The sequence below is a fragment of the Cygnus olor genome, chromosome 13 (assembly GCF_009769625.2).
Source record: "Cygnus olor isolate bCygOlo1 chromosome 13, bCygOlo1.pri.v2, whole genome shotgun sequence".
Taxonomy (NCBI): domain Eukaryota; kingdom Metazoa; phylum Chordata; class Aves; order Anseriformes; family Anatidae; genus Cygnus; species Cygnus olor.
This window is the reverse complement of record NC_049181.1, coordinates 20,488,443-20,513,433: the sequence shown is the minus strand read 5'-3', so window position 1 is coordinate 20,513,433 and position 24,991 is coordinate 20,488,443. Positions and strand designations below refer to the sequence as shown.

The 24,991-nt window shown below is 36.4% G+C and overlaps 1 protein-coding gene across 5 annotated transcripts in view; it reads left to right on the top strand.

Annotated features, from left to right (window-relative positions):
* Positions 1-24,991, top strand: part of STAG2 (stromal antigen 2) — a 74,669-nt gene that overhangs the window by 23,691 nt on the left and 25,987 nt on the right. For 4 of the 5 annotated variants that reach the window (XM_040572158.1, XM_040572161.1, XM_040572160.1 and 1 more), the window contains exons 2-10: positions 11,277-11,421; positions 13,348-13,426; positions 14,092-14,253; positions 16,719-16,815; positions 18,121-18,197; positions 19,702-19,906; positions 22,045-22,196; positions 24,503-24,576; positions 24,671-24,794. In XM_040572158.1, the coding sequence (XP_040428092.1) occupies positions 11,378-11,421; positions 13,348-13,426; positions 14,092-14,253; positions 16,719-16,815; positions 18,121-18,197; positions 19,702-19,906; positions 22,045-22,196; positions 24,503-24,576; positions 24,671-24,794 (1,014 nt within the window). In that variant the 5' untranslated portion in view covers positions 11,277-11,377. Of the gene's footprint in view, positions 1-8,414; positions 8,935-11,276; positions 11,422-13,347; positions 13,427-14,091; positions 14,254-16,718; positions 16,816-18,120; positions 18,198-19,701; positions 19,907-22,044; positions 22,197-24,502; positions 24,577-24,670; positions 24,795-24,991 lie in introns of those variants that run through there. The other variant, XM_040572159.1, reaches the window with a different exon arrangement.

Sequence of the window (24,991 nt, the reverse complement as noted above, 5' to 3'; positions counted from 1 at the left end):
ATGTGGTTTGGAGAAAGTGTATTGACTCTTATTTAAGCATTGCGTAATTTTAAGTGTTCAACGTAAAAAAAAAAAGAGATCAAAGCAATTGAAAAGAAGTATTGTCTGTACAACTGTTTTAAATACTTGGAATTATTATTTACTGAAAAAAGTTAGAGAAACCAAAGTAGAACTGAAAAAGTCCTGTATGCTTAATGGCATGTTGGGTTTTCAGCTGCTGGGTTACCCATTTCAGAGCTGAGTGTGAGGGGATGGAGAGAAGTATTTCAGACAAAACAGGAAGAGAAATGTGTGCTAAGGGTAGGAATGCAGTTAATTAGAAAAAAAAATGGTTGGCAAAGATGAGGTGACTGATACAGCACTTGAAATCTAACAAATTCTTCTGACAATAATTACAAATAATTTCAAACTTGTAAGTCAAACATGGTCACCAGCTGAAAACCACAAGCTGATGATACATTCCAGATAATAAACAATAATGAGCTCTGGTGTGTGATGGAAGCATTTTGTCATGCCATTGCTAGGCAGCTCTAGGTTTTGACAGTTGTCCTCTGGTGACTCCTGCCATGGCGGCTGTGTTTTCCATCCATCTCTTAGAGGTTACTGCGTTTGGGATGAAAGTTGGCAAAATGGGATTTGTCAGCTCTTTAGCTCTCCGTATTTGTGGTTCAGCATGTTAGCTTTAATTGTCAATGGAGATGGTCTGTCGTTGATAGATCTGACTGTAAACAAACCAGAGCATATGAAATGTGCAACCTTGTTCTCTTTTTTTAATGGTATGTTAAAATTTGGTCTAGTTGTTTTTTCCCCAGGGTGATAAAAACGACAGTTCAAATTCTTTGCTTACACCAAAACTGCATTCTTGTTATAGCTGTAAGACAGGAAAAACAAACAAAAAACTCCAACAACCCAAGCTTTTGCATTTGAGACTTCTGTCATCAGTGGAGGTGAGGGGTTAGTTTGCACGGGACCAGTACCTGTGAGTCCTCCCTGGGAAGTCGCTGCAGGTGCTGCACCATTCCCAGAGCATGGGGCAGTTCCCTCATACTACGGGGTACTGTGTTGCTGGGGGAGAGGGGGAATCACAGCACACGTAGCTTGTTTAAGAGATATCTAGCACTACTGCTCCTTTTTTTATTCCCTTTTTAAAAGCAAAAAGCAGGGAGAAAGAGGGCATAGCCACCTTATCTCAATAGCTTCTACTATGTTGCTGAGCTAGTAAGTGCAACAGTTGTGGCTTTAAAAACATTTTCTATGTATTTAACATTGCTCAAGTAAAATACTTGCTACAGAACATGATTCTTTCATAATGTAACCAGTAAATTTTCAACGAAATGTAAATCTGTAGGCTATAACTGCCTTTTGGAGGAGGAGGGAGCTACTGCCTTTATTTACATATTGAATTTACTAGAGAACAGATGTGTAAGGATATAGCTTTTTGAAGAAACCTGAGGTTTAATTTTGGTTGATTTAACAAGCTGTATGTTTTTGTATTTTAGATCTGTGTGAAATGGATGTCCCTGTATCCCTAAGGTGCCTAATGCACAGTATTTGAGAGATTTATGGGAAGATAATTTCAAAAGGACAAGTCTCACTGACCTTTGCTTGAGATTATTTTATACACATCAAGAGTTTCTCATTATTTGTCAGCTTACTTATTAAAATGAGTTTAGTCTGTAAGAAATGTTTCTGATATTTCTTCATTTTAGCTTTTATAATGCAGGCGTAGTATGTTATAGCTCTCCTAGTTAGTGTAATTTGTTACCTGCCACAAGTAAGCAATTACAGAGTTGAAAGAACTTATTGATTTGAATAATGCCAATATTTTTGCAATGTTTTTAGGATAGAGGCAAGTGGCCAAGCTGGTTTCCGATGGATGTTTAATGGATTTCAATAGCGAATGGATTTCAATAGCGAATAGGTCTCCATAAATGAGATTTCAGCACCAGACATCTCTCTTTCAGGATTCTTTTAAGAGGGCTTTGGTTTTAGGATAAATAAAGGAAGAGAGGGTGCTTTTTAGGCCAGGCAATAATAGGTATTTTTTCATCTAGTAATGACTTTGTTAATGGATTATTGTCTTTCTGCATTGTGGATATATTCAGTTGTCTAAGTTGTGTGGGGGAAAGCCATGAATATCACAACTGCTGTTTCATATAAAATTAGTATTCAGTGCTGCAAATCTCCAAACAAACCAATTGGGATTTTAGCTCAGATGTTGCAAAGGAGAACAGGAACAAAATATTGGGTATTAAAAATCTTCAAGTTATGACTGGGGATGTATGGAGCACAGATGTTCTGAGGCTGGCAGACTGCAGGGATAAGTATCTAATGGAAGTTACAAGATTTTTATCTTTATTTCTTCTGTTTTAGAGGTGAAATCAACTTCTGCATACTTGAATGGTTGTTTGAATTTTTATTTTTACTTTTTAAAGGATGATTACTTAGATTGATCCTTGAAAGAGCCATAATCCACTTAAGAAAGGCTTAGGTTTTAGCTGTCGTGCTGCCTGGTTTGGATATGGCACAATATTTATTCCTTGTTTGCTAAATACTTCTTTTTCCTTTCTTATGGCATAGATTTAATTGTGCCACTTAGTTGTCTTCTGCACTAGTTGGCTTGTCACTTGAGCTAGGGAGGGATGGGACACTGCTCGTTTGTTCACATTGGTGTTTGTGTAATGGCAGTTTTCAGAGCTTTACTATAAACAGTTTTATACTACCGTTGTGAGACTGATGATGCCAGTAGTGACCAGTGGAGACGGCAGCAGGAGAACAAGCACGTGGGCTTTTAGAGCAAGTAGAGACCTGTAAAACTATGGGATCTGCTACTGGTGAATATTGGTGGTGAAAAAGAGCTACAACTACACCTGAATAGGGTGCAGATTAGCTCACCTATAGACCCAGAAATATCAGTTCGTTCTGCACAGATGGTTCTTTTTCCTTTTTTTTCCCTCATATTTTTTTTATTTAGATCCAGTCAGCCAAATGCAGTTTGACTTCTGCTTACTCTTTTGTGTTTGCTTCTGTGCTGGACTTGATCTTTTTAGTTATCATCTGGAAACAGTTCAACCATTTTTATGTAGTGTTGAAGCTTCAGTTAATAAACTCTGGTGGATTTGAGTTGACAAAACACAGAACCAAACTGCTCTTTCCTTCTCTCTTATTTCAGAAGGCTTGGGATTGCAGCGCAGAGAAATACAGTGGGCTCTTCAAAGGGCTAGCCAAAGTGCGTTGTGACCTGGGCTGGTAGGAGCTCACTCTGAGATGTGCTTGAGAGGTTTTACTTTCTGCTCTTCAGTAGTTTTATTTTAAGGGGTTTTCCCATATTTGAGTTATCTAATATCGAGTGTGTTATAGCAGCAGCTGATGCTATGTAGTGTGTACCATATGGTCCCCTGCCAGAGTTTATAATCGAATGCAGTTGCTCATAGAAAGGCCCAAACAAAGTCGTGGGCGCAAAGCCCCAGTGACCTGGACTTCTCAAAGAGGAAAACCTGTGTGGTAGGAGGGGAAGCTGAGGCTGCTACAAAGTGAGGCAACTTGCAGGCTCGCATCGATCAGTGGGAGAACAAAAAATAGAACTTGCCAGATGGAATATCTTGTCTGTTGGAAAACCCTACCTCTGCAGAGGGTACTGAAGTTGTTCATCACTGTGGGCTGCTTGTTTGAACAATGCTAGTTCTGTTCTCATCTTTTCTTACGTAGCTGGTTACCTGCTTGCTGTGGACAGTAACTTTTGCAAGAGCCAAGGTTTTGAAGGGTTATGCGATTTGGAAAAGTCAGTGTGTGAGGGGGCATGTGTTCTATAGTTCAGTTTGGAAACTTGGGGCATTTAGGCAGATGAGGTGTGCTGGCCTTGTATCATAAATCAACTAGTACTTCTTTTGGCTTTTTTAAAGTAGGCGTGTGTGGCTTTTTTTTTGAATTTTGGTTGTCATCCGACTTGGCTTTTATTCATCCTAAGAGCCTCATTTTCGACGCAGTCAGACTACAACATCTGGAAGCCATTTCTTCTTTGGCAGGGGAAGATGTGACAGACAAAACGAGGTGTAACTTTTACTTTTGTTATCTTACCTTTTACCTTTTTGTAAAAGACATCTGAAATCAAAACGTTTTAAAGACGTCTGGGATTTTCAGATGTGTTTTAGAGATGCTCAGGAATACTGTTGGGCGGAATAATTAAAAAGTATTACAGGTACATTTTTTTTTCCTATAATAGTAACAGTTGCTCTTGTTGTACAGTTAACTCATTTTACAGTATTTTGTGTAATGCCTATATCTTTTGTTTCAAACAATTTACTTGACAGTATAAATTACTAAGTACAGATATAGAAACTTCATGTGGTTCAAACCGAACTATATTTACACCATGAAATAGTATTTCACTTAGTGTATTAAGGATATTGATGTTATTAATGGTATTTCCATGAGTAATCGTATGACCCATGAAGCACCATGGCAAACTCTCTTCCTTCCAGAATAGATGATCCACCAACTTATGTAATAAAACAAGCAGAAGTCCAAAAAAAATCACTTGTAATGAGGGGGGTGGACTATTTGATGGTGAAGCTGGGGTTGGCAGTTATTAGGATGGTATGGAGGTCGTGGTCTGTAATTCTCTTTTAAATTTCTAGACTTATGGTAAAGTCTAAACCTTTATTTTAAGTTTTAGCCTTTTTCATGTCTTTTATATTCCCACCCCCCCAAATAAAACCTGTTTAAAGACGTTAAGCTGTGAAAAAAACTTGCTCTAGTGTTTAGTGGTGTGCACATTGTCTCTGGGGACTGGTGTTCTCCCAGCGCCTGGCTTTCTCCTGGCCAGCAGCAGGCCTGGCAGCTGCCTTCACCTCATGGCTGCGCTCCTCTGCCGCAGGAGCGAGGTGCCCCGCAGTCGCAGCACGGCCTGCTGCCGATAGAAATGCAGGAACCGTGTGTGGAAAAAGGCAGGGAGAACGCCTTGAGAAGGTGTCATGGGTATGGGTGGGCCCCAGAGCATGGTGGCTAGCGGGTGGGTGCCGCCTGGCGGGGACCTGGCCCTTCCTGCAGGCTTTGGCACCCAGAGCTGCAAGCAGGCGGCTTGCCGTGGGCCCTCCCGGGGTTAGGTAGGAGAATTAGCAGTAGCTGTCGCAAGGACTTCAGCTAGGCATTACTCCTCTTGGTGCTGCCGCTGCAAGGGAGGCAGTGAGGGAGCTCTGTCAGGTGGGTCTGAGCTGCTACTGGTACATGGCTGGTGAGTGCCTCATGTGGCTGCAGGGTGGCTTGGTTCTGTTGTCCAGTCCAGTGGAGAGCTGACCATGCCAAGAAGAAAAGACAGTTTTGTTTTCAGACCTTTCTTGCTGCTGCCTCAGTTGAGTGCTAGAAGAGAGGAGGGAGCGGGAACTTGCTGTGTTTGGTGAGTGGAGTGGGAAGGAAGGCTACTGCTTCCAGCAGCAGCCCATGGTTACAATATCATAGGTGTGTCACAAAAGCATCTTCTGGGATGGCAATTTATCACTTTACCAGCGAACCATTTGCATCAGCTAAAGAGCAAATATTATAAAAATTGAATAAACAGCAGGCCGGGGAATAAAAGTGGTAGTGTGACAGCATAATGTAAGTGGCCACTGTAAGATCGCTTCTTCGGTTTTTGAAAGATGAAGAGGAACTGAGAGATGTTGACAAAGTGGTGTAGAGGCGGTGTAGGAGCTGGAAGATCAGAAAAAAAAAGTGAAGAAATAGGTTGAAAATACTAGACTAGTACAAATGAGGTCGTTTAGGTTCTTTGTTGGCTTGTTAACTGTTCACTGCCTTTGGCACCATGGGCAGTTTCTGTGTAGGTACACCATGTCTGCTGGTGAGCATGGAGGAGCATAGATTGATGATGGCTATTCCAGGTGGTCTTGTAAAGGAAGCTTGAGACTTACTTGTTAAGCAAAAAGTACAAAAATAACCACACATCTAAAGGTTTTAATTGCATTATTGTTCAGTTTAGTCTTGATTATGTTATGATAATATGATCAAACTGCTGATACAGTTATAACTAAATCATGTTGAAGTACAGTTTTTACAATATAGAATGCTACTTGAAGTATGTTTTCTGTATTTTACTCAAATTACAGGATTGCTTTAAAGCTTGTTGGCCGTTGAAATACTAGGTTGTGTAACATTAGTACAAATAGCACTCTTGCAAGCCTGTAGGGAATGTCATGGAGTTGCTTAAAATCCACTGTTTAGTCTTGCTTGTGGAGATGACTGCAACAGCAGTATGGAGAAGCATACTTATTTGGAAATAAACAAACTGTATTTTATAAAAGCAAAAGTTGAAGCATATTCTGATTTCTCAGAAAAAGAGTGAGGGGAACACTAATTTATACCAGCTTTCTCTTCTGAAATAGTTGAAGGAAAATATTGGGAATACTTTTGGTCCTTGATTTAAACTTTGATCTGACTAGCATTTTAACTGTTGCTGCTGCATAATTGGTTCTGAAGCATCAGCACCTCTCATTCATGGGTAAATAAATAATTCAGGGATGAACTTCTTCAACCATTATCATTTCTACAGCTGAGTGCATTGCAGTTTTACAAGTTCTAATTTTCTGAATAAAGAAAGTGGTTTTTTTTACAGATGATTAACTGAATTACAGTGAAAAATCAATACACCTCTGAACAGTCATTCTGCATTTACTAAATCTTTGTCCCGTTCAAGTAGCTGTTTTCCTCTGGGGATCCAGGAGTTGGACTCAATCCTTGTGGGTCCCTTCCAATTTGGGATATACTGCGATTCTATGATCTCTGTGTTCACCCCAAAAAAGAAAGCCTCCAAATAATAGACTGGGGGAGGGGGGTGGGAATCATGTGTGTGTATTTTTGGGGAATCCATCTCAAACCAAAAACCACCTACCTGAACTGTTCTGCCATGAGTTCGTGCAATAACACTCAAGTTAGTGCTTTTACACAAGAGCATGAAACACAGGTTTCATGGACAGGTCTTGTAATTTTTTGTTTGTGTATATACACATACACTTAACAAAGGCTTCTGGCTGGGTTATGTTCGTGTTTGTTTAGCCTGTGCATGTAATGAAGTTGTTTTTCAGTAAAGACACATTCTAATTGTAGTTGTTCACACTTAGTTCTTTTAAGAGTAAAATTAATTTAAATGGAAACTATTACATTTAGAGTTAGCAACGTTATATATGATTAGTGTTCCTGGACTCCTTTTCTTGTTCCAATGTTTTTTAGTTTGTTGACATTCTGTTAGCAAAAATCTAAGTAGCAAGATACAGTAAGGGCTTACGTTATTTCTGCTATTAAAGTGTATTTTGAAATTGCTCTGCTTGCTTTCGAAAGCTACTTATGGAGACTGGTTGTACTACAGCAGCGAGATGCATTTCCGTCTTTGGAAGAGTCACTGAATCAAACATGTTATGTGCATTAATTTCAGGAAAGATGTGGGAGTCTTCCAGTGTCCTTATGCAATTTAAATATAAATCTTAAGGAAATGTGCTACAATATTACTGCTGTTTTAGCAATCTATTATAAAGTTTATTGCACAGAAATAACTAGGTCAACCTCTGGATGACCTGTCTTTTGGAGTTTCTTCAGTTAGCTTTAGGCTAGAGCTCCACCTTGTGATCTTTCAGCAGGATACATTTTCTTTTTATAGTTAATAATTTAATTATGACTTCACAAAGTTGAGTGACTTTTGAAACTTCTCATAGAGTGAGAGATTTCAGTATATGCTTAAGAAAATTAAAGTTAGAATGCTGTGAACATGCAAATATGCAAAACAAACAAAAAAAAGTCCAAAGAACTGCATTTTATGATGCACTTAAGTTTAGGTGTATTGAAAATACTGAAAAAATATGCTTATTAGAGCACATTAACAGCTAATGTAGACTTGCACTGCTTGGAATGGCACCTGCATGAATTTTACTTTCCTCCTTTCAGACTGCACTATGAAGAATTTGATGTTTTAAAAGTTCTGACAGAATGCTTATATGGACAGTTTTCCTCTTTCTCATCAACTTCCCAAACAGCGTGCTTTGAATGAGTCATCAGATCCGTGTGTAAAGAAGACATGTTGGCAGGCATCCTGAATTTCCAAAAGGCATTTGCTGAGATCAAGCATAATGGGGGAATGGCCAATACCAGTCTTTCCCAATACTAAAACCCATGGACACCAAATAAAATGGGAAAATGTTGAGCTCAAGGATAAGAACATGCCTCTTTATACTATACAGTTCGGTTTTGGAAGCTCTTGTGTGAATATCATGACAGCTAAATATTGGGTTAAAAAAGTAATGGAATATTCATGGAAAAATGCTGATTACGTGCTATGAAATGCAGAAATAATATGTTTGGCTGAAAAAATTCCTGACTTATTTGTGGATGTTGGGGGGAGAAGTCAAGGAGAACATCACCAGTAAGAACAAAGCAAATGGATTCTTCCCTGGGCAGCTTCTGCCGGCATCTGCCCATGAGGAAGTGCTGGGTTAGCTTGACCCTACTTGGCAAGACTCATAGGTCCTTCTTGTAATCTTTATGTATGTAAAACTTTAAAAATGAGCCCTTACTGGAACTAATGCAAGGGTTTTTTTTTTTTAATCATTCCTGGGGCCTGAGCTTGATACTGGAGATCCCTTACAGCCTTAGCTCTTGTGTTCTTGCAGGGCAGTCACCTGAAACTACTGTCTTCCATTAATACCAGTATGTAGTTGTGCTCATGAGGGCCAAGTTTCTTCTACTTCCTTCAAGAAAAACAATTCTTGAAACTTAAATCTTAGTAGCTAAACTCTACAGCATCTTGAATTACTAGATATTTATTTCCTATATTCATGAAGTGATTATGCCCAAACAATGACACACTTTTTTTCTTCATCTGTTGCTTGGCCTAAGATGAGTGTTTTTTCCAAGTGCAAGTGGATATAAACTCCAGCCAGCTGTTTTTATCAGGTGATTTAAATTTTTCATTCAGAAAATATATATTTAATCATTTTCCTGTCATTTTACATGGTTTTTATCTTTTTTCTTCAAAATATTCTTGTGTGATTGTATTATACTGCTTTTTGAGAAATACTTTGCGAGAATTGGTAGGAGGGTAATTTCCTTTTTATATAGGAGACTGAAAAAGTTTTAATTGTGTAAACAAATGGTTAACTTGCTTTCTGTCTCAGTACCATCAAATTTTATGGAATAGGTAACTATTACTGTAAATAGGTAGTATTAATGAGACATAATATGAAATTTGCATCTGAGCTTCTTGATCATGTCTTCAGTACTCGTGGTGCTTCTCACCATTGAAAAACTCAAACTAGAAAAGTCAAATAACACGTTGATGGACAGGTTGAACTTGAAACAGAACCGTGTGCCTTTTGAAGTTTGTGCCTTTACTTTGTGCTGGCTTAGAATCACATGTGTGCCTGGAATGGGACTTGGGTGGCTGGCTGGCTGCTCGCCTCTCGCTTCCCCTTGCCCCGCTCCTCGCTGAGGTACATTCCCAGCGGGCACCGGCCTGATTCTCCAAGTTACAATTGCTGACAGGAATCAGAGCAAATCTTTGTATTTTTTTAGATTATTGTTATTTTTTATACCTGATACACTTGGAATGATGATATTGCAGCACAGCACGAGTGGAGCCGGTAGCCATGCAGGCCGCCTGGCCGTTGTCATAGCTCTGCGCTGCCAAGGTAGGAGCACTGCTCGGCCCTCCCCTGCGCCTGGCTGCGCCGTCACATGTTCCCAATGCGTTGGCTCTGGGTACCCACTGGTGAACCAGTTTAACTTGATAACCCAGGAATAAAGTTCTTGAGGTATATTTTTGCCCATTTTATTGGGGAATTAAATTGGGTGATTCTGAATGGCAGAGCCTACAAAAGATGAATGGATGTTGCACTGCCTGCAAGTAGCTATTTGCAAAAAATTCCATATAAACCAAGCAGGGGAGGCTGTGATGCACCAGTAATGTGCCTTTGTGGTTTTAAGGAAGGGAGAAACGAGTGACGAAGGTTTTCGCTGTTCTGCAGCGACAAAGTTTGTGAAGCTTTTGATCTTATACTGTGCTCTGGATGGCGCATACAGTAGTAGATGTGGACTGTCTTGAGATGCACCTACCTATCTTGAACCTCTCTTTTCGGCACTGCTTATTTCCACTCTGGTTTCTCTGCGTTTACATAATTGTGTGAAATGTGAAGAAACAGCAACTTAAGTTCAGGGTTTGTGGTTTTTCTCAGCTCACCAAATTCTGGAAGCTACAGTGGCCCCTAGCATTCAGAAGAAGCACTTGCAGGAAAGAAATGTACAGCCTGTATGTGCTCAATTGAAATGCAGGCTCTGAAGCGTTGCTACCAGACATTGGCATGCTAAGCACATGGAGCTTAAAATTGTATCTTTTGCTCAAATACTTAATTACTCTGACAAGCCTTAGAGTCAGCAGAGTTCCCAGTTCTGAAGGTTCTTCTCTGTGCTATTACATCTTTAAAATACCCGAACCTCATGCTTTCTTAATTTCTTCACTGTGTAAAATTTAGTTTGAGACAGAAAATTGACACAGAAAGCTTTAGCATGCATGGTCGAATTTCACATTTGAAGCATTCATTGTCTGCCCTGCCCCCAAACATAGGAAAATTTTATATGTAATTAACTTGAAAAGAAAATATTTTGCAATCTTACATTTTCTTGATAAGATGCTAACACTGTTTCTGATACTTTTCTTTATAATACATAGATAATACTATCTTCATTGATATTCCTAGAGACATGTTGAGTGCTTTAAACGTTAAAACTTGTAAGCCTTGTGCTAAGTATCAGCAGCATTTACGCATCAGATTCAAAATTGGTATACATAATGTTCTTAAATGGGCACACACTATGCGTTAAGTTTAACATCAAATCTGTTTTTTGGTTTGGTTAACCACAATATCATAGTGTTGGTAGTAGAGTCTGGACTTTACAGTACAAGGTCTTACAGTTCAAATTTTAGTCTAGTATAGATTTAGAAGAAGAAAATTATTTGCAAGGTGTTTATGAAAACCATTCAATTTCCTCATGCTATTCAGAAGAGCATTTATTTTCCAAGCACTTTTTTATTTCCTTTTATTTCGATGCTTTTAACATTTGTGGAGATACTTTTTTTCATAAGATAATGGGAGGAGTCAAAGATACAAAGTCTTTATTTAAACAGGAAAAAGCTTGGCTGGAAACAGAAGGTGGTGTGATCTAACATTTTCTATGTTTCCAACTTTTTTTATCCCTTATGTGGAAATGTTTCTAATGTGGTTTTTTTATTATTATTTCAGAAGCTGTCCACTACAAAGGAAGAAAGGAAAGTAAGCTCGTACTTCAGACTGGTTTTTGAATATCTTTCTAATACAGTGGTGTTCCAGAAGATGATAAAGAAATGATAGCAGCTCCAGAAATACCAACTGATTTTACTCTCCTTCAGTAAGTGCTTTAAGAATTTCTGGTTTCATTTAAATGTACTGGTGATTCGTAGTGGTAATAGATGTGGTTGGTTTTTCTCTTGGAAACAAGGAAACAAAATGATTAAATACGGTTATAGATTGTTTTTCCAGTTTAAAATAAAGCACTGCTTGAATTCTTTCTTGAGTATTCAGTGATAATTAAATATTTTAAAAGTCCTTTTTATAAAGTATTTTTAAATCAATTTTTAAGCTTTGCTAATAGGAAGCCATCATGAGACTTCTTTGTTTACATGGTGTATTTGTCAAGGTTTTATGTCTTTCAGAATCAAAGTATTGAAAAAGAAGCTTTGGTTAGAAATACAGAAATTCTAAGTTTCCTTCCTTCCTTTATAGAGAGAGGTGAAGTTGTTGAGGTATTTACTCTTAATAACTGGGGCAGGTTGCCTAATGTCTGAAACACCCAATGCCAAATGCTTTAGTTAAAGCTGAAGTCTTAGCTTCCCTTCAGGTGTTGTTTCCTGGGGTGTTTATTTGACTAGACTGCTGATCTAGTTTTAAGAATAGGTATCTGAATTTTGAAAATTTAAATTTAGCAATAGCTTACATTTTGAACAGAGAAATGAAATGATTAGTTAAAGTAGACCAGAAGAATGCAGTTCCTCACCTTTTAGTTGCCAAGAAATCAGCACGAATCCATTTCAATGGTCTGGAGTATATTAAGCTGGTCCAAAATAATCCAAAAAGATGCAAAGATACAGTTTTGTGTTAAGGAGGTTGGTGGTGGTGATGGTGGGGTGGCTTTTAATGAGAAATAAAGTTGTTTATAATGTGTTTTTTTTTGTTGATACAGTTATTTATCAAAATATTTGGAATTTTGTATTCCGTTCTGTAAAATTAAGAACACCTAAGTAATATTGAAGAGTAAAGATTTCTCAAAGTTTTTTGCAAGGTTGGAGACTTGTTCAACCTATAGCAGAATACATGGATGGCAAAATACATGTTACAAGGCAGAAACTTCCTTTCAGACAGTTCCACAACAGTGAGAAACCTTAAGTTTCTAGATTGTTTTAGAAGGTTATGAATAAATAAATTGGAATGGCTCCTTCTCCCCCCTGTTCAGGTCATCTTTATGATTACATTGTTAAATTGAATCAGGAAATGTGTATCAGAAATTTGTGATAGCAGCTGGAATTCTGGAATTCATAGTACTGCCTCTATGTGTTAAAATAAGCTCTAATAGCATCATTTAAGATGTCTTCTATAGGAAATGTAGAAATAAAAAATTTAAACTAAGGATTACTTAGTAATAATTTAGGCGAATTTTTTTCCCCTGACTTTGTCATAGGCAATAAAGGGTTTGTATTTTGATGCAGCATGTATTAATAACGTAGGAAAACAAATTTGAAAATCTTTTATTTTACTTATCTTTTTACCTTACATAAGCCTCCAGGTTATCTTTTTGGTGGAGAAATCTTGCTTAAAATATCTTTTCTCCCTATACGTTTCAACATAACTACTTGGTTCTTTGACAGCAGGAAGACATCTGCTGAGACACTTTGGTTGTGAGGGAAGGTAGTGGCATTGTTGTACACTGCCATATTTGTGGCAGACATTTACAGTGTTTGATGGTTGAAATTTTGTAATGTTTGTCACATGCCAAAAATGAAGTTCCCAACCTGTTGCTATTTCTGCTGACCTTCATGCTTTTTAGTCCCACTATATGGCTTTCACAGGTAAAAAGGAAATTTTTTTCTTTGGCTGAGGCAAGGTGTGAGCATGGGGATTTGCTCCGATATGTTCCTTGACAGTAGACTTAAACAGGAGATAAAAACAATTTTTCTGTTGGAGTTGACTTACTGGACTGAGGACATAATGTGGCTTTATGTAGTTTAGTTACGAATGTTTCTGGTGAGATGTATAAATGGTTTGTCTTTTATCCTTACAGGGAGTCTGAAACACACTTCTCTTCTGATACAGACTTTGAGGATATTGAAGGAAAAAACCAAAAACAAGGCAAAGGAAAAGTACGTTCAGTTTATAGGGACAGTGAAATACTTGTACTGTTAAAGCATGAAGAGTTGAGCACTTGTTTTGGAGCTGAATTGTCTTATTCTTATTTCCTTATTATACTTTTTTTTTTTTAAATGCAACTGTTCTGTGAATAGAGTTTATATTTGTATTTTTATTGAAATACTTAGTCTTGAGTATTTACGTGATATTTCCTTTGTGTTGTGAAGGCACAAGGGAGGGCTTTGATTTGACTAGTCTGCATGTGTGCCCTCTTATACTTAAACCTGGTATTAATACAGTCTCTTTTGGTTGATGTCATTAATTCCGGCTCTTTTCATTTGAAAAGTGAATAGAAACCAACATTTCAATTAAAAATTCATTATTTTGTTTTACAGTTTAAACGCAAGGAAAACCTTTTGTGTCATTGTCACTAATCACATTTTTAATTGCCAAAAGATTTTAAACCAGAGAAGGAAATACAAAACCTGTAGAGTTTGTTAGTCTTCTCTATCAGTGAGAATCAGCTATTCTGCCCTATCTAATTTTATCTCACCTTCTGATTTTAAGTTTGGTTCTTGGAAACATAAGGTCCTGTGTATAGTTTTTGTGGTATGAATAATAATTTATTCTAATTACTATGTAATAACTATTTAAAACTTGTGTGTGTGTATGATTACAGACCTGTAAAAAAGGTAAAAAAGGACCAGCAGAAAAAGGGAAAAGTGGAAACGGAGGAGGGAAACCTGGTGGTCCAAATCGGATGAATGGACATCACCAACAGAATGGTGTGGAAAACATGATGCTGTTTGAGGTAGTTAAAATGGGCAAGAGTGCTATGCAGGTAAGACTTGAGATGTCTTTCAGACTTGGATGAATATACAAGTTAAATATAACAATATTGTACATATAGTTTAAGAAAATAAAGCCTAGAGTAATTTTTCATTGTAGCTTTTAGTTATGGATTAGAATAAGAATTCTTGCGTTGTTAAGATTTGAATTTGAAATAATTGACTTCTTATTGCTAAATGCAAGGCATGAATAATCAGGTATATAATAAAGAAATACAAAATACTATTCAAAGTGAATCCCAGTATTCTGAATGAAGAAAGATTGGAGTTTAGGCTAGGAAATTTCAACCTGGTAGAAATTACTGCATTAGGCACTGCGTTTACTAATCGGACTGAAGTCAGCCTATTAAGAGCATTAGCTTTTTATATGGAAAATTATCTTAAATCACCAGATTTTGTTTGACTCTGTGAATCTTCAGTGAAGAGAGGGTTAAAATGTAAGCCTGCCAGCCATGAAGAGTTCATGCTGACTCACTCGTGACTCCTCAGCAGCCTAGCAGAAAGACTATCTTTGGGATTAAAAATCTGGAGTTTACAGCTTCTCTGATATGTGTGCAGGAAGCTGGGTCTATGTGCAGTCCTCTTGAGATTTGCAGGCTCCTGCTTCAAGCTGGGAACCTTGAAGCCTGAATTCCTTGGGAGAAATTTAGTTCAGATTTATACATACTACTTATACTACTTCAGTACTTACTACTTATACATACTGCTTTAATATATTTACTCAGAGAAATTCTGATATTCTGTTTTATTCTGACATATTTCAATGTAAGTGAAAAACTATACTGTTCTAACTGCTGCTCTGATTGCTACATTTCCAGCCAATTACCATGGGTTATATTTTCATGACGTTAACTCTATAAACAGTCAAATCTTTGGCTTTCCAAGAGAAAAATAGACCTTTGCCTGCAATGCCTCTGTTTAGTGGGGAAATTGATACCTAGGTAACAGCATGAATCTTAGTCCATATTTTAATTATCAAGAAGTATCTATAAAGTAAAATAAAGTCTTTAGTTCAGCACTTGGTGTAAAAATTTTTCTCTGTAGCCATCAGCACTTGCTTACCTCAAAAGATTTTGATAATCAAAATCTTTAATTCTGTTCCATACCTTCTTCCAAGTTTGTGTCAGTTCTCCCTGGGAGAAAGATTGTTCATCCACAGAGACAAAAAGTTTCAGGACACTTACTTTTCTGCTGGAGGTTCTTTAAAATAAATGAATTCTGAAAACAAGGCTGCCTGACTGAAATATTTGTCCCCTTCCTAGAGTTATCCTGGTTTTGCACAGTGACCTTTGTAAGCCTAATTTAAGACTTTTCCTAGGTTTCTTTTCCTTTCTTCCCCCATGATTAATCAAATCAGTACTAGTTTGTAGGTTCTGCTCCTACCGGGAAGACAACGACAGTTTCACTTGCATTTTTAATTCTTCTCATCTTGCTGACAAAAGTTGTATCATACTATAAACAGTCTTTCATTGAGGGAAGAGGGATTTAGCTGTATTTCTGTTCAGATTTTTTTTCTTATGGTAGTATATTTTATTTGTCCTTGCACCATTATTGCTTTTAAGAGTAAGCACTGAGAAGAGTTGACAGGAAACACGGGATGCTGTGGAGTCTGATTTTCTTATGGAAGTCCTGAACTATTTCGTCATCTCTTGTTATTGAAAATTACCCTACTTTTTAGGGCAGGATACCAACATAATAAACTACTCAAAACTGAGAGCTTGACACTAAAGCGATTCTCTTGTGCTTGTGTTAAATGTATGCTTTCATATGATTTCTGCAGTAGACAGTTTGTGCTATACACATGGATGGTTTGTAGATAATCGCATGTGAATTCTTTCTTAAAACCACAGTCACAGATTTCCTGTTAATTTGCTACCCTTTAACATTCTGTAGTAAAATTGTCTTATTGCTATTCCATTTTACTAGCCATTATGTTTTAGTTTAGTTAACACAGCAATTAATGTCAATACAGTGTAGGGCAATGCTGTTCATCCTGTTATAGCTCATGTACATGCAACACAGTTCATCATAAGGGCAGAATTTAGGAAGAGTATACGGAGTTGCAGCTGTTGGAACTAAAAGCCTAAATAGTATTTTTGAGAAGTTTCACTAGTTAAAAACAAACAAAGCCCCCTGCTGTTATAAAATCTGCTAATTGTGTTTTGTACTCTTCCTCAAAAAATGTTACTGTGTGACTCTATGGTATTCCTGTGCTTCATGTCTAAGCATCTGTTTTGTGCCTGTATATGTTTATAGAATGGAAATGAGTTCTTTTCCTGAAAATGCTATTATGACAGTAAAGGATCATTCAAACGTTTTGTTCTGTATCAGTCAAAACATCCAGAGTTCCAGTTACTTACAGAAAGAGCAAGAATCACTTACTAGAAAGCAGTTTAAATAACACTAATTCTTCAGTTTATTAAAAACTAAAAATTGCCTTTATATTGTTTCTTTTCAGTCTGTGGTGGATGACTGGATAGAGTCATACAAACATGACAGAGATATAGCACTTCTTGATCTCATTAACTTCTTTATTCAGTGTTCAGGCTGCAAAGGTAAGATACGGAAATATTTGCTCATCTCTTCATATAATTTTACAGCATGTTTCTCATTCTTTGCTTTTATACTGCATATGCTGAAGGACTGCTCCGTCCCTGGGGTTAGTCTGTATTATAAGGTTCTTGTAGTCAAACAAGTATTTTTGAAGATGGGAGCAAGAGGTTTAGAAATTTTACAGAAACACTTCAAAATGTACGTTAAGCCTTTTGCATTCACACTGAAGAAAATGCAGTACTGGTACTTAATTACTTCTCATATCTTCCTCAGTTGCCAATATTATGTTAGAAAAACATCTGTCTTCAGTATTGATAGCTTAACTTGCTTGGTCTTGGAATCAAAGTTTGGATTTATCTACTTCACATCAGTGAGTGTTCCATGGTCATTTAATAGCCTTCTAGAGTTGTTTCATGTAAAAGAAATGGGCAGTTCCATGGTAGCCTGTCTACAGTAAGACTGTATTTCTATATTTTATGTTCTATTTTGGGGAGCTTCTGGTTTTCCAGAATCTTTTCTCTAATCCACATCCTCCATTCTTTTTCCTCTCATCTTGTTTTGAAGAGGAGGAGAAGGTAGCTTACTCTACAGTATCAGTGCATTTGATAGTGTCTCTCATTCCAGATAAATTTTTAACATGTATAAATCTTCAGAAAGCTAATAGCATTCCCCAGTAGATGTTAGTCATGCTTTCAAGAGCAGTGACCTTTTCATTATTGTTACCAGACAAAATCTTTTAATGCTTTCTGAGATGATGCTTGTCATGAATTTTCCAGTGCAGTTGTAGTAAGCTTTAGGAGGTCTCTTTTATTTTTATATCACCCTTTGCACACGAAAAATTTGAGGCTAAGAGAAATAGAAATTGCATGAAATCATTGAGTTTTATCATAGCGAAGTAGATGATAAATAGCAATAGAACTGTTCAAAATAGTCTTACACCATTTAGTATCTTGAATACTAGAAGGTCACTTCAGATTAGTATGGTCTCTCAGCTGATGACGTCTGGAACAAATATCATTGACTTCTGGATTTGAACGAATGAGTAAATTTTAGATGGTGTGAGCACACGCTTTATATAATAGGAAAAACTGTAGTGCCCCACACTTGTTAAAAAGGGTAAAATGAAGAGTATAACAACTTGAAAAATAAGCAAACAACAACAGAGCCACCCAGCACCACCAAAAAAACCCATGTATAATCTGTAGGTTAGGTGTAAATTGACCATTTTTACATGGTAGCAGGAGATACGACATCTGCCTTCCACCTCTCTCATTTGAGTGTTAATAATAATTTAATCTAAATTGTAGGAGTTGTCACAGCAGAGATGTTCCGACACATGCAGAACTCTGAAATAATCCGAAAAATGACTGAAGAATTCGATGAGGTAATTTAATGAAAGTGCTGAGAATGTATTGATATTAGAATGTTTTTCCATTTTACCTGTCCTAATCCTACTGCAGATATCTTCAAGTGTAAGAACAACTGTAAAAATGACAAGACTTTGATGAATGAAAACCTTAAACTCTCTAATTTTGAACTTATAAGACTAGTAAATAAAATTCTGTGTGTATGTAAGTGATTTCTTAAATTATTAATAAAACAAATGTCCGCTTTCAGTTTTTGAACAGTGGGAACTTCTACTGCAGGGCCTATGTGGCATACTTCCTCCAATGTCCCCCACACCCCTCCGTGTACATGAGGTCCTTAAGTCTTTTTTGAGAAACGTGTGAAATGTTTGTTGAATTTATTTCAACATGTCCATTAATCTACAAACTGTGGAGATTTGAATTTGATTATTCTTTAGTTGAAGACTAATGCTTTCCATTTCATTGGAAATGTAGTCTTTCTGCCTTCAAGTTGTCATTTATTCTCGTTCCATTGAGTGTGGGGTAAACGAGGTGGACTCTTATTTGTTCATTTTTTTTGGTATTGTTTTCCTTTCACCCTATGTTCCGAAGAATGTGAAGATAACTAGATCTTCCTCCCCAAATTTGTCTAGTAAGGATTTTTTTCCTCTTAAGTTAAAATCCAAAGAAAATTAGTAACTTTAACAGATAAAGGTTTAAAGGTATTTTATTATTCTTTAGCTTTAATTCATAAATGGATTTGATTACTGTCATGTCACCTGAAATTTAAAAAGCTTCAGTTAGGATTATTTGTTCAGATTTGTTTATCACTGTGTTACGCTTACTCTTTCTTGTAACAATTCTAATGAACATCTCAGCTCCTAGATTTCTAATCCCTTTTCATGGATATGTTTTTTGTTTCTGAGTTGTAATGTAATTTGGCATCTTATTTGATCGCAGCTGATCGCTTATCTGATTGCTGCTGATCGCAGAAACACTAAGAGAAATGATCATCAATTGTTTTTGTCATTTTATCATTATTTATAAGGGTACCCAGAGCAGGAGAGGAGTACACATTTCTTATTTTCACAGTGTAATTTCTTATTTTCAAGAAGTAGTTTGTCATTTGACTTAAGGAATTTTCAGTCTAACATGTAAGCATCTCCCTAGAAACTTCATTAAGGTCCTGATCTGAGTGTTCGTGAATGTTAACTAACGCTGCATGTGATGTTTTTTTGTTCTAGTGTAACCTGAAGCAGATTTTAGGCAGTAGAAATTAATTGCTAATTTGGTATATCTGATTTTGTGCAGCTTCTGTTGTAGGACTTTTGTAGTATGTTGTGTCTGCATATAACAAACCTGAGCTGTAAATTAGAGTAGATGTGTATTTGTGCAATAAGGTTATTCTGATGGATTGTTTTTTGAGATCTTTTTGGTTCTGAGGTCTTATTCCTCTTTTTATTCTTAACTTAAATAATTCTAAAGACATTTGAAAGAGTTTCCTGTTTGTATCTCTCTCTCTCTTTCTCTTTTTTAAAATAGGATAGTGGAGATTATCCGCTAACTATGGCTGGTCCCCAGTGGAAGAAGTTCAAATCCAGTTTTTGTGAGTTCATTGGAGTACTCGTCCGACAATGTCAATATAGCATCATATATGATGAATATATGATGGATACTGTCATTTCACTGCTTACGGGATTGTCAGACTCACAAGTCAGAGCATTTCGGCACACTAGCACGCTGGCAGGTCAGTGAATTTTTCTTTACCTGTTTATTGCTTCTGTGTTATGTTTTGTGTTGCACAGCAAGTAGTTGTTCTGACAGAATGGCTTGATGTTGATTGTTTAGCTCATGTTTCTTTGTGTGATATGCTTTTCTAATGCAGCTAGTTTTGGTCCAGCTTACAGTACGTTACTCAGAGTTACTTTAAAGCTTTCCTTACCAGCTGTCTAGTACTTCATTTGTTAGCTTTAAGCCTACTAAGAAAAGCAAATAGAAAAAAACTTTACAAAAATAGAGTCAAACTTCTGTATGCTCTGTATTAAGTCAAACCAGAGTCATATTTTAAATTGGATGCAATTTTTACTACACATTTAAACTGTGCTTTATATAGAGGCCATGGCATAATGTAATTGAAAGTAGCATATCTATTCATTGCATTAGAAATAATTTTAAAGAAATCATCGGTGATACAGTCACTAAATTACTGTATGGTTTTAAATTTTCATTTTACTCGATATTTTCAAGTCTGTCAAGCTATCTAGATATCCGTTATGAGCTAAATATGACATTTATTTAAAACTCCTTGTGATAATGGACAACGATTAGGCTTACTGGATAAGCAACCTGTTAGTCTGCAGAGGTTAATGAAGAAGGGTCTTGGATGGCATCGGGCAGCAGTCCACTTATGTCAGGCTTATTGTAGCAATTTTAATCTGAGCAAGGTGAATTTAAACTGCACATGAAACTGAGTTTATGCCACACTAGAAATAGTTCTTGTTAGTTCACTGGAGCTGTCAGATTTACAGCAAATTTCAGCTCTGGGTGTCTGGTCAGCTGCTAAATTTCAATGGCCATTTTCTTTGAATATACATTAAAACATTACAAATTAGGCTGCTGCTCTGAGATTCCCACTAGTCAAAGCATTTACTGTGGAGGGAGGAACAAAATTGCTTTTTATTTCAAGTGAATATACTGATTCTGCTGTATCATCAACTTGATTGTTGCACAGTACTGCAAATATAAACTTCAGCTCTTCAAAACCACAGTTTGAGTACCTTTTTAAATTTGAGTTGTGCCTGAATGGAAGTTGCTGAAATTGCTCTGTTGCATGTTAATTTCTGTCACACAACGTTTTTTTTAGTAGTCTTGTTTGCATTTGTTCACATCAGTAGTCAATTCTGTTGATTCTGTGTAGTTATTTCTGCATTTCACATGATCACAGCTTGTATTCTTGATGATTGGGTTTTATATAGGATAGAAAAAGCCAACAAAATCCTTGTATTCCTATTTACTGTTATTTGCAGTAATTTGGCTTCTAAGATTAGCTCAGACTACTTCTTTTCATCTTGATATCCTTAGAGATCACAGCATGTGACAATATTTAGATATATCTGCATGTCTTTATGCCTTACTCATCAACTTTATGCTAGTGATACACACTTAACAGTGTTCTGCATATGTCCTGTTGGCCGCCTCCTTGTTTACGGGGTAGGCATATTTGTCTGTGCCCTTTTTAAAAGGGGTGATTAAAAAGTAAAGTCACACACAAAGAAACAAAACCAAGTATTTTTACATTTCGGTTGGTTGTCTTTTAGTTGGCTAATATTGCTTTTCTGCTTTTGCATGTAAAGGAGTAGTTAAGTTGCCTAATTAAAATGAAATTGATGGGCAAAGAGTGGTTCAGTATGGTGGGCGGTAGTTGTCTAAAACATTTCCTTTTGAAGAAAAAAAAGCTTGTGTGTTTTAGGTTGAATGATTGGGCAATATGACTCTTAACTGATTCTCATAATGGAATCCTTTCAATGTTTCCTGGGCTACATTTATAAATCTTACATTCCACATATTTTTGGGGGGGGAAGCATGTCCTATATATCCATTCAACAATAATGTTGATAGTATTAAAAAATAACAAAGAAACAAAAGGTCAGTGTGTTATCTACTGTGTTGTTAAGTAATCGCGCAGAACAATTTCAGTAAAGGAGTAGCACTACATAAAACAGTGCTGAAGACCTGAAGCTTGCGAATCAAGAAATCTACAGTGAATATATTTTCATAAATACAAAAAATGGTGACAGGAGGGGAAGTATCAGGATGTTTATCTATCATCCTTCTTCATATATAGGTAACTGATAAATAATCTTTACTATTTTTACTGTTTTGTAGCCATGAAGCTGATGACTGCTTTAGTGAATGTGGCATTAAATCTTAGTATTAACATGGACAATACGCAACGGCAGTATGAAGCAGAAAGAAATAAAATAATTGGGAAACGGGCTAATGATAGGCTGGAACTCTTACTACAGAAAAGAAAGGAGGTTAGTGCTTTTGTCTTCTCGTGTGCTTTATGACTGCTGGAGGATGAACGTTGATATATGACAAACAATAATTATTTTTGCCCTGTAAGGTTTTTTTTGTTGTCCTTTTTGTAAAGGTAGTTAAAAGTCCCTCTGTTTCATTCTTTAATTTCTTCATATTTTTAATGTTTGAAAAACTTAATCACTTTGAAAGTGTTTCTTTCTGTTTTTCTGTAAAAAGAGTTAAATTTCAGATAGTGCCATTAAAATTAAGAGAGACTGGAATTGGTAATAGATAACATTTTGTTGTATTTCCTGACTAGTTTTCTGAACAGCTGAAATATTCAACAACAATTTCCATGCCTTGACTGTTTTTGGCTTCTAGAGAACCTGTCAATCGTGGTGCAAAATGCTGCTGTTACGATGTCAGTATCAATCTCAGAATAAACTGTTTTAGGGCTTCTGATAGGGTCCTTTTTTCTACAGAAATCACTAAACAAATTGAAAATGCTATCTGCTTCTATTTTCTTTATTTCTGTGTGTAAGGGATTTGCTGATTCATTGCTGACAGTGCGGTCTTGTTGAAAGCTCTAGCTCATTCAGGTTTTGGTTTTTATTTTCTGGGGAACGGGAGAGTTTTTTGCTTTTTAGACATGAGAAATAACTTTCTGATGATTAAAGGGGGAACATCTCTCCTTTGGTATTCAACTTTTTGCATTGTTACTTGTTGCATTTTTACTGCCTCGAAAATTTAGTTTTTTATGTCCCAAAGATCTTGCGGTTTGAGACTGATCTCTTAAATACCCAAGCAGTACCATTAAATGCAATTGTGCTAGATGTGTGTGCAGGACTAGTTCTGTTATAGGTAATACATGAATACAGAGAGAAATGCAGTGATGTTAAAGTGGAGACTTATTCCCAATCTCAATTGTTCATACGTATATTGGCCTTTAGGATTTCTTACAAGCTTTTCTAGCTTTGGTTGTGATTTTCAGTTTTTCTTGTACTAAGTGAAAGTAAGCTTCAAAGTAACATTCAATCAAATGTTTAATTTCAGGGTTTGTTTCATTTATAACAGCCTTCTCTAGTACAGAAATTTATTCTATTTGTTGATTATTTTTTTTGCAAGTCTCTCATTTTAATATTTTTTTTTCCCTCTCACTCCACTTCAGAAGACAGGTCTTGTTAGATTAGATAAGTGTTAGATATTTTGTCTTGTTAGTCTTTTTATTCTTGCTGTATTTCTTTATACTTTTTCTTTTGCTTCTAATTCCAAGATCTTGTGATGCTATGGAAACTGTTGGTTCTTATTCTTTGTTTAAAATTGTGTAGGGAGAGGTCTCTATCTTTTGTAACACACACCCACTCCAGTATTCTGTCTGAATAATGTCTCTTTAGGGTTTATTTGGTTGTTGTTTTTTGTCTGATTTTTGTTTTTTATATATATGTTAATTTGGTTTACTGGAAAGCCTATATTTGCGGTCATTGGCTATTCTCATTAACATTGGCTTATTCTGTCCCACCTTAATAGTTCAAATTGCAAAAAGAATGTGCTTCTCTTCTGACAATATTTACTTAACTTCAGATCTTTCAACTGATTTTCTTGCACTTTCAAAGCAAATGCAACTTTCTGTGTTTTAAAAGATTATGGATCATTTTTCAAATCCTTCGCGTGTTGTCTCCTACGTTACTTTTCAGTTCCATATTCATAAATTCTTTTTTCCTGCCATTACTTTGTTTCTGGATTTTTTTTTTCCTCTCTGATGTTATGGCCGAGGTGGAAAGAAGCGTGCAAAATGGTATATACTCTGCTCATGCAGCCACTTGCAAAGTGCTTGATCTATATTTTCTCTATATAGATCCTATACTTTTTAGGACAAAGAACAGTCTGTCTCTGTTATTTCACGTTTTTCATATGTTATTTCACATGATTTAGATATTGACCTAGTGTAATACAGGTTCATAAAGAACATAGCATATATATTAAAAATTGGGCTAAACGTTAGGCTTAATAAGTCACTCACTAGAAAATTAAATCAAGTTTCCTTACAAATAATTTCTGAAGGGGCCTGCAGAAACCTTAGCTATCTTTGCCACAGTTGAAGAATTTCAGTGGTCAGAATTACCAAAACTTACATGCTGTAGTAGATGAAATTTATTATAGTGTATTGTACTGAGAAACACATTTGTAGATATTTCAGGAAGGGATTTAACACCCATACTTGTGAAGTAAACGTTCATTTAGTTTAGTTTCTCTAGCATCAACACCATGTGATCTGACTGCAGAAGTGGTGATGCGTATTTATGTACTCTGTTCATTCTTTCAGCTCCAGGAAAATCAAGATGAAATAGAAAACATGATGAATGCAATATTCAAAGGTGTTTTTGTGCATAGATACCGGTAAGCTTTATTTATTAATTTATTTTGGAAGCTTGTGACTTGTTACTTGTAATTATTCATCTCCTTGCTCCTATTGTTCTGCTTCTCTCCACAGAGATGCAATTGCTGAAATAAGAGCTATCTGTATTGAAGAAATTGGAATATGGATGAAGATGTACAGTGATGCCTTTCTCAATGACAGCTACTTAAAATATGTAGGGTGGACTATGCATGATAAGGTAAGCTGCGCTGAAGGTAAGGAATGGAATATCAAGCATAAGTCCACGTTTTTGGATGTTGATCTTGCCAAATCGGGTTCTGACCTCTTAGCTGTTCTAATCAGTCACTACTTTTCTTATCACTTACAAGCACTAGTGTTTAACATATGTATAAAATACTGATAAGGTTTGAATGGTTTTAGAGAGCATGTACAGAT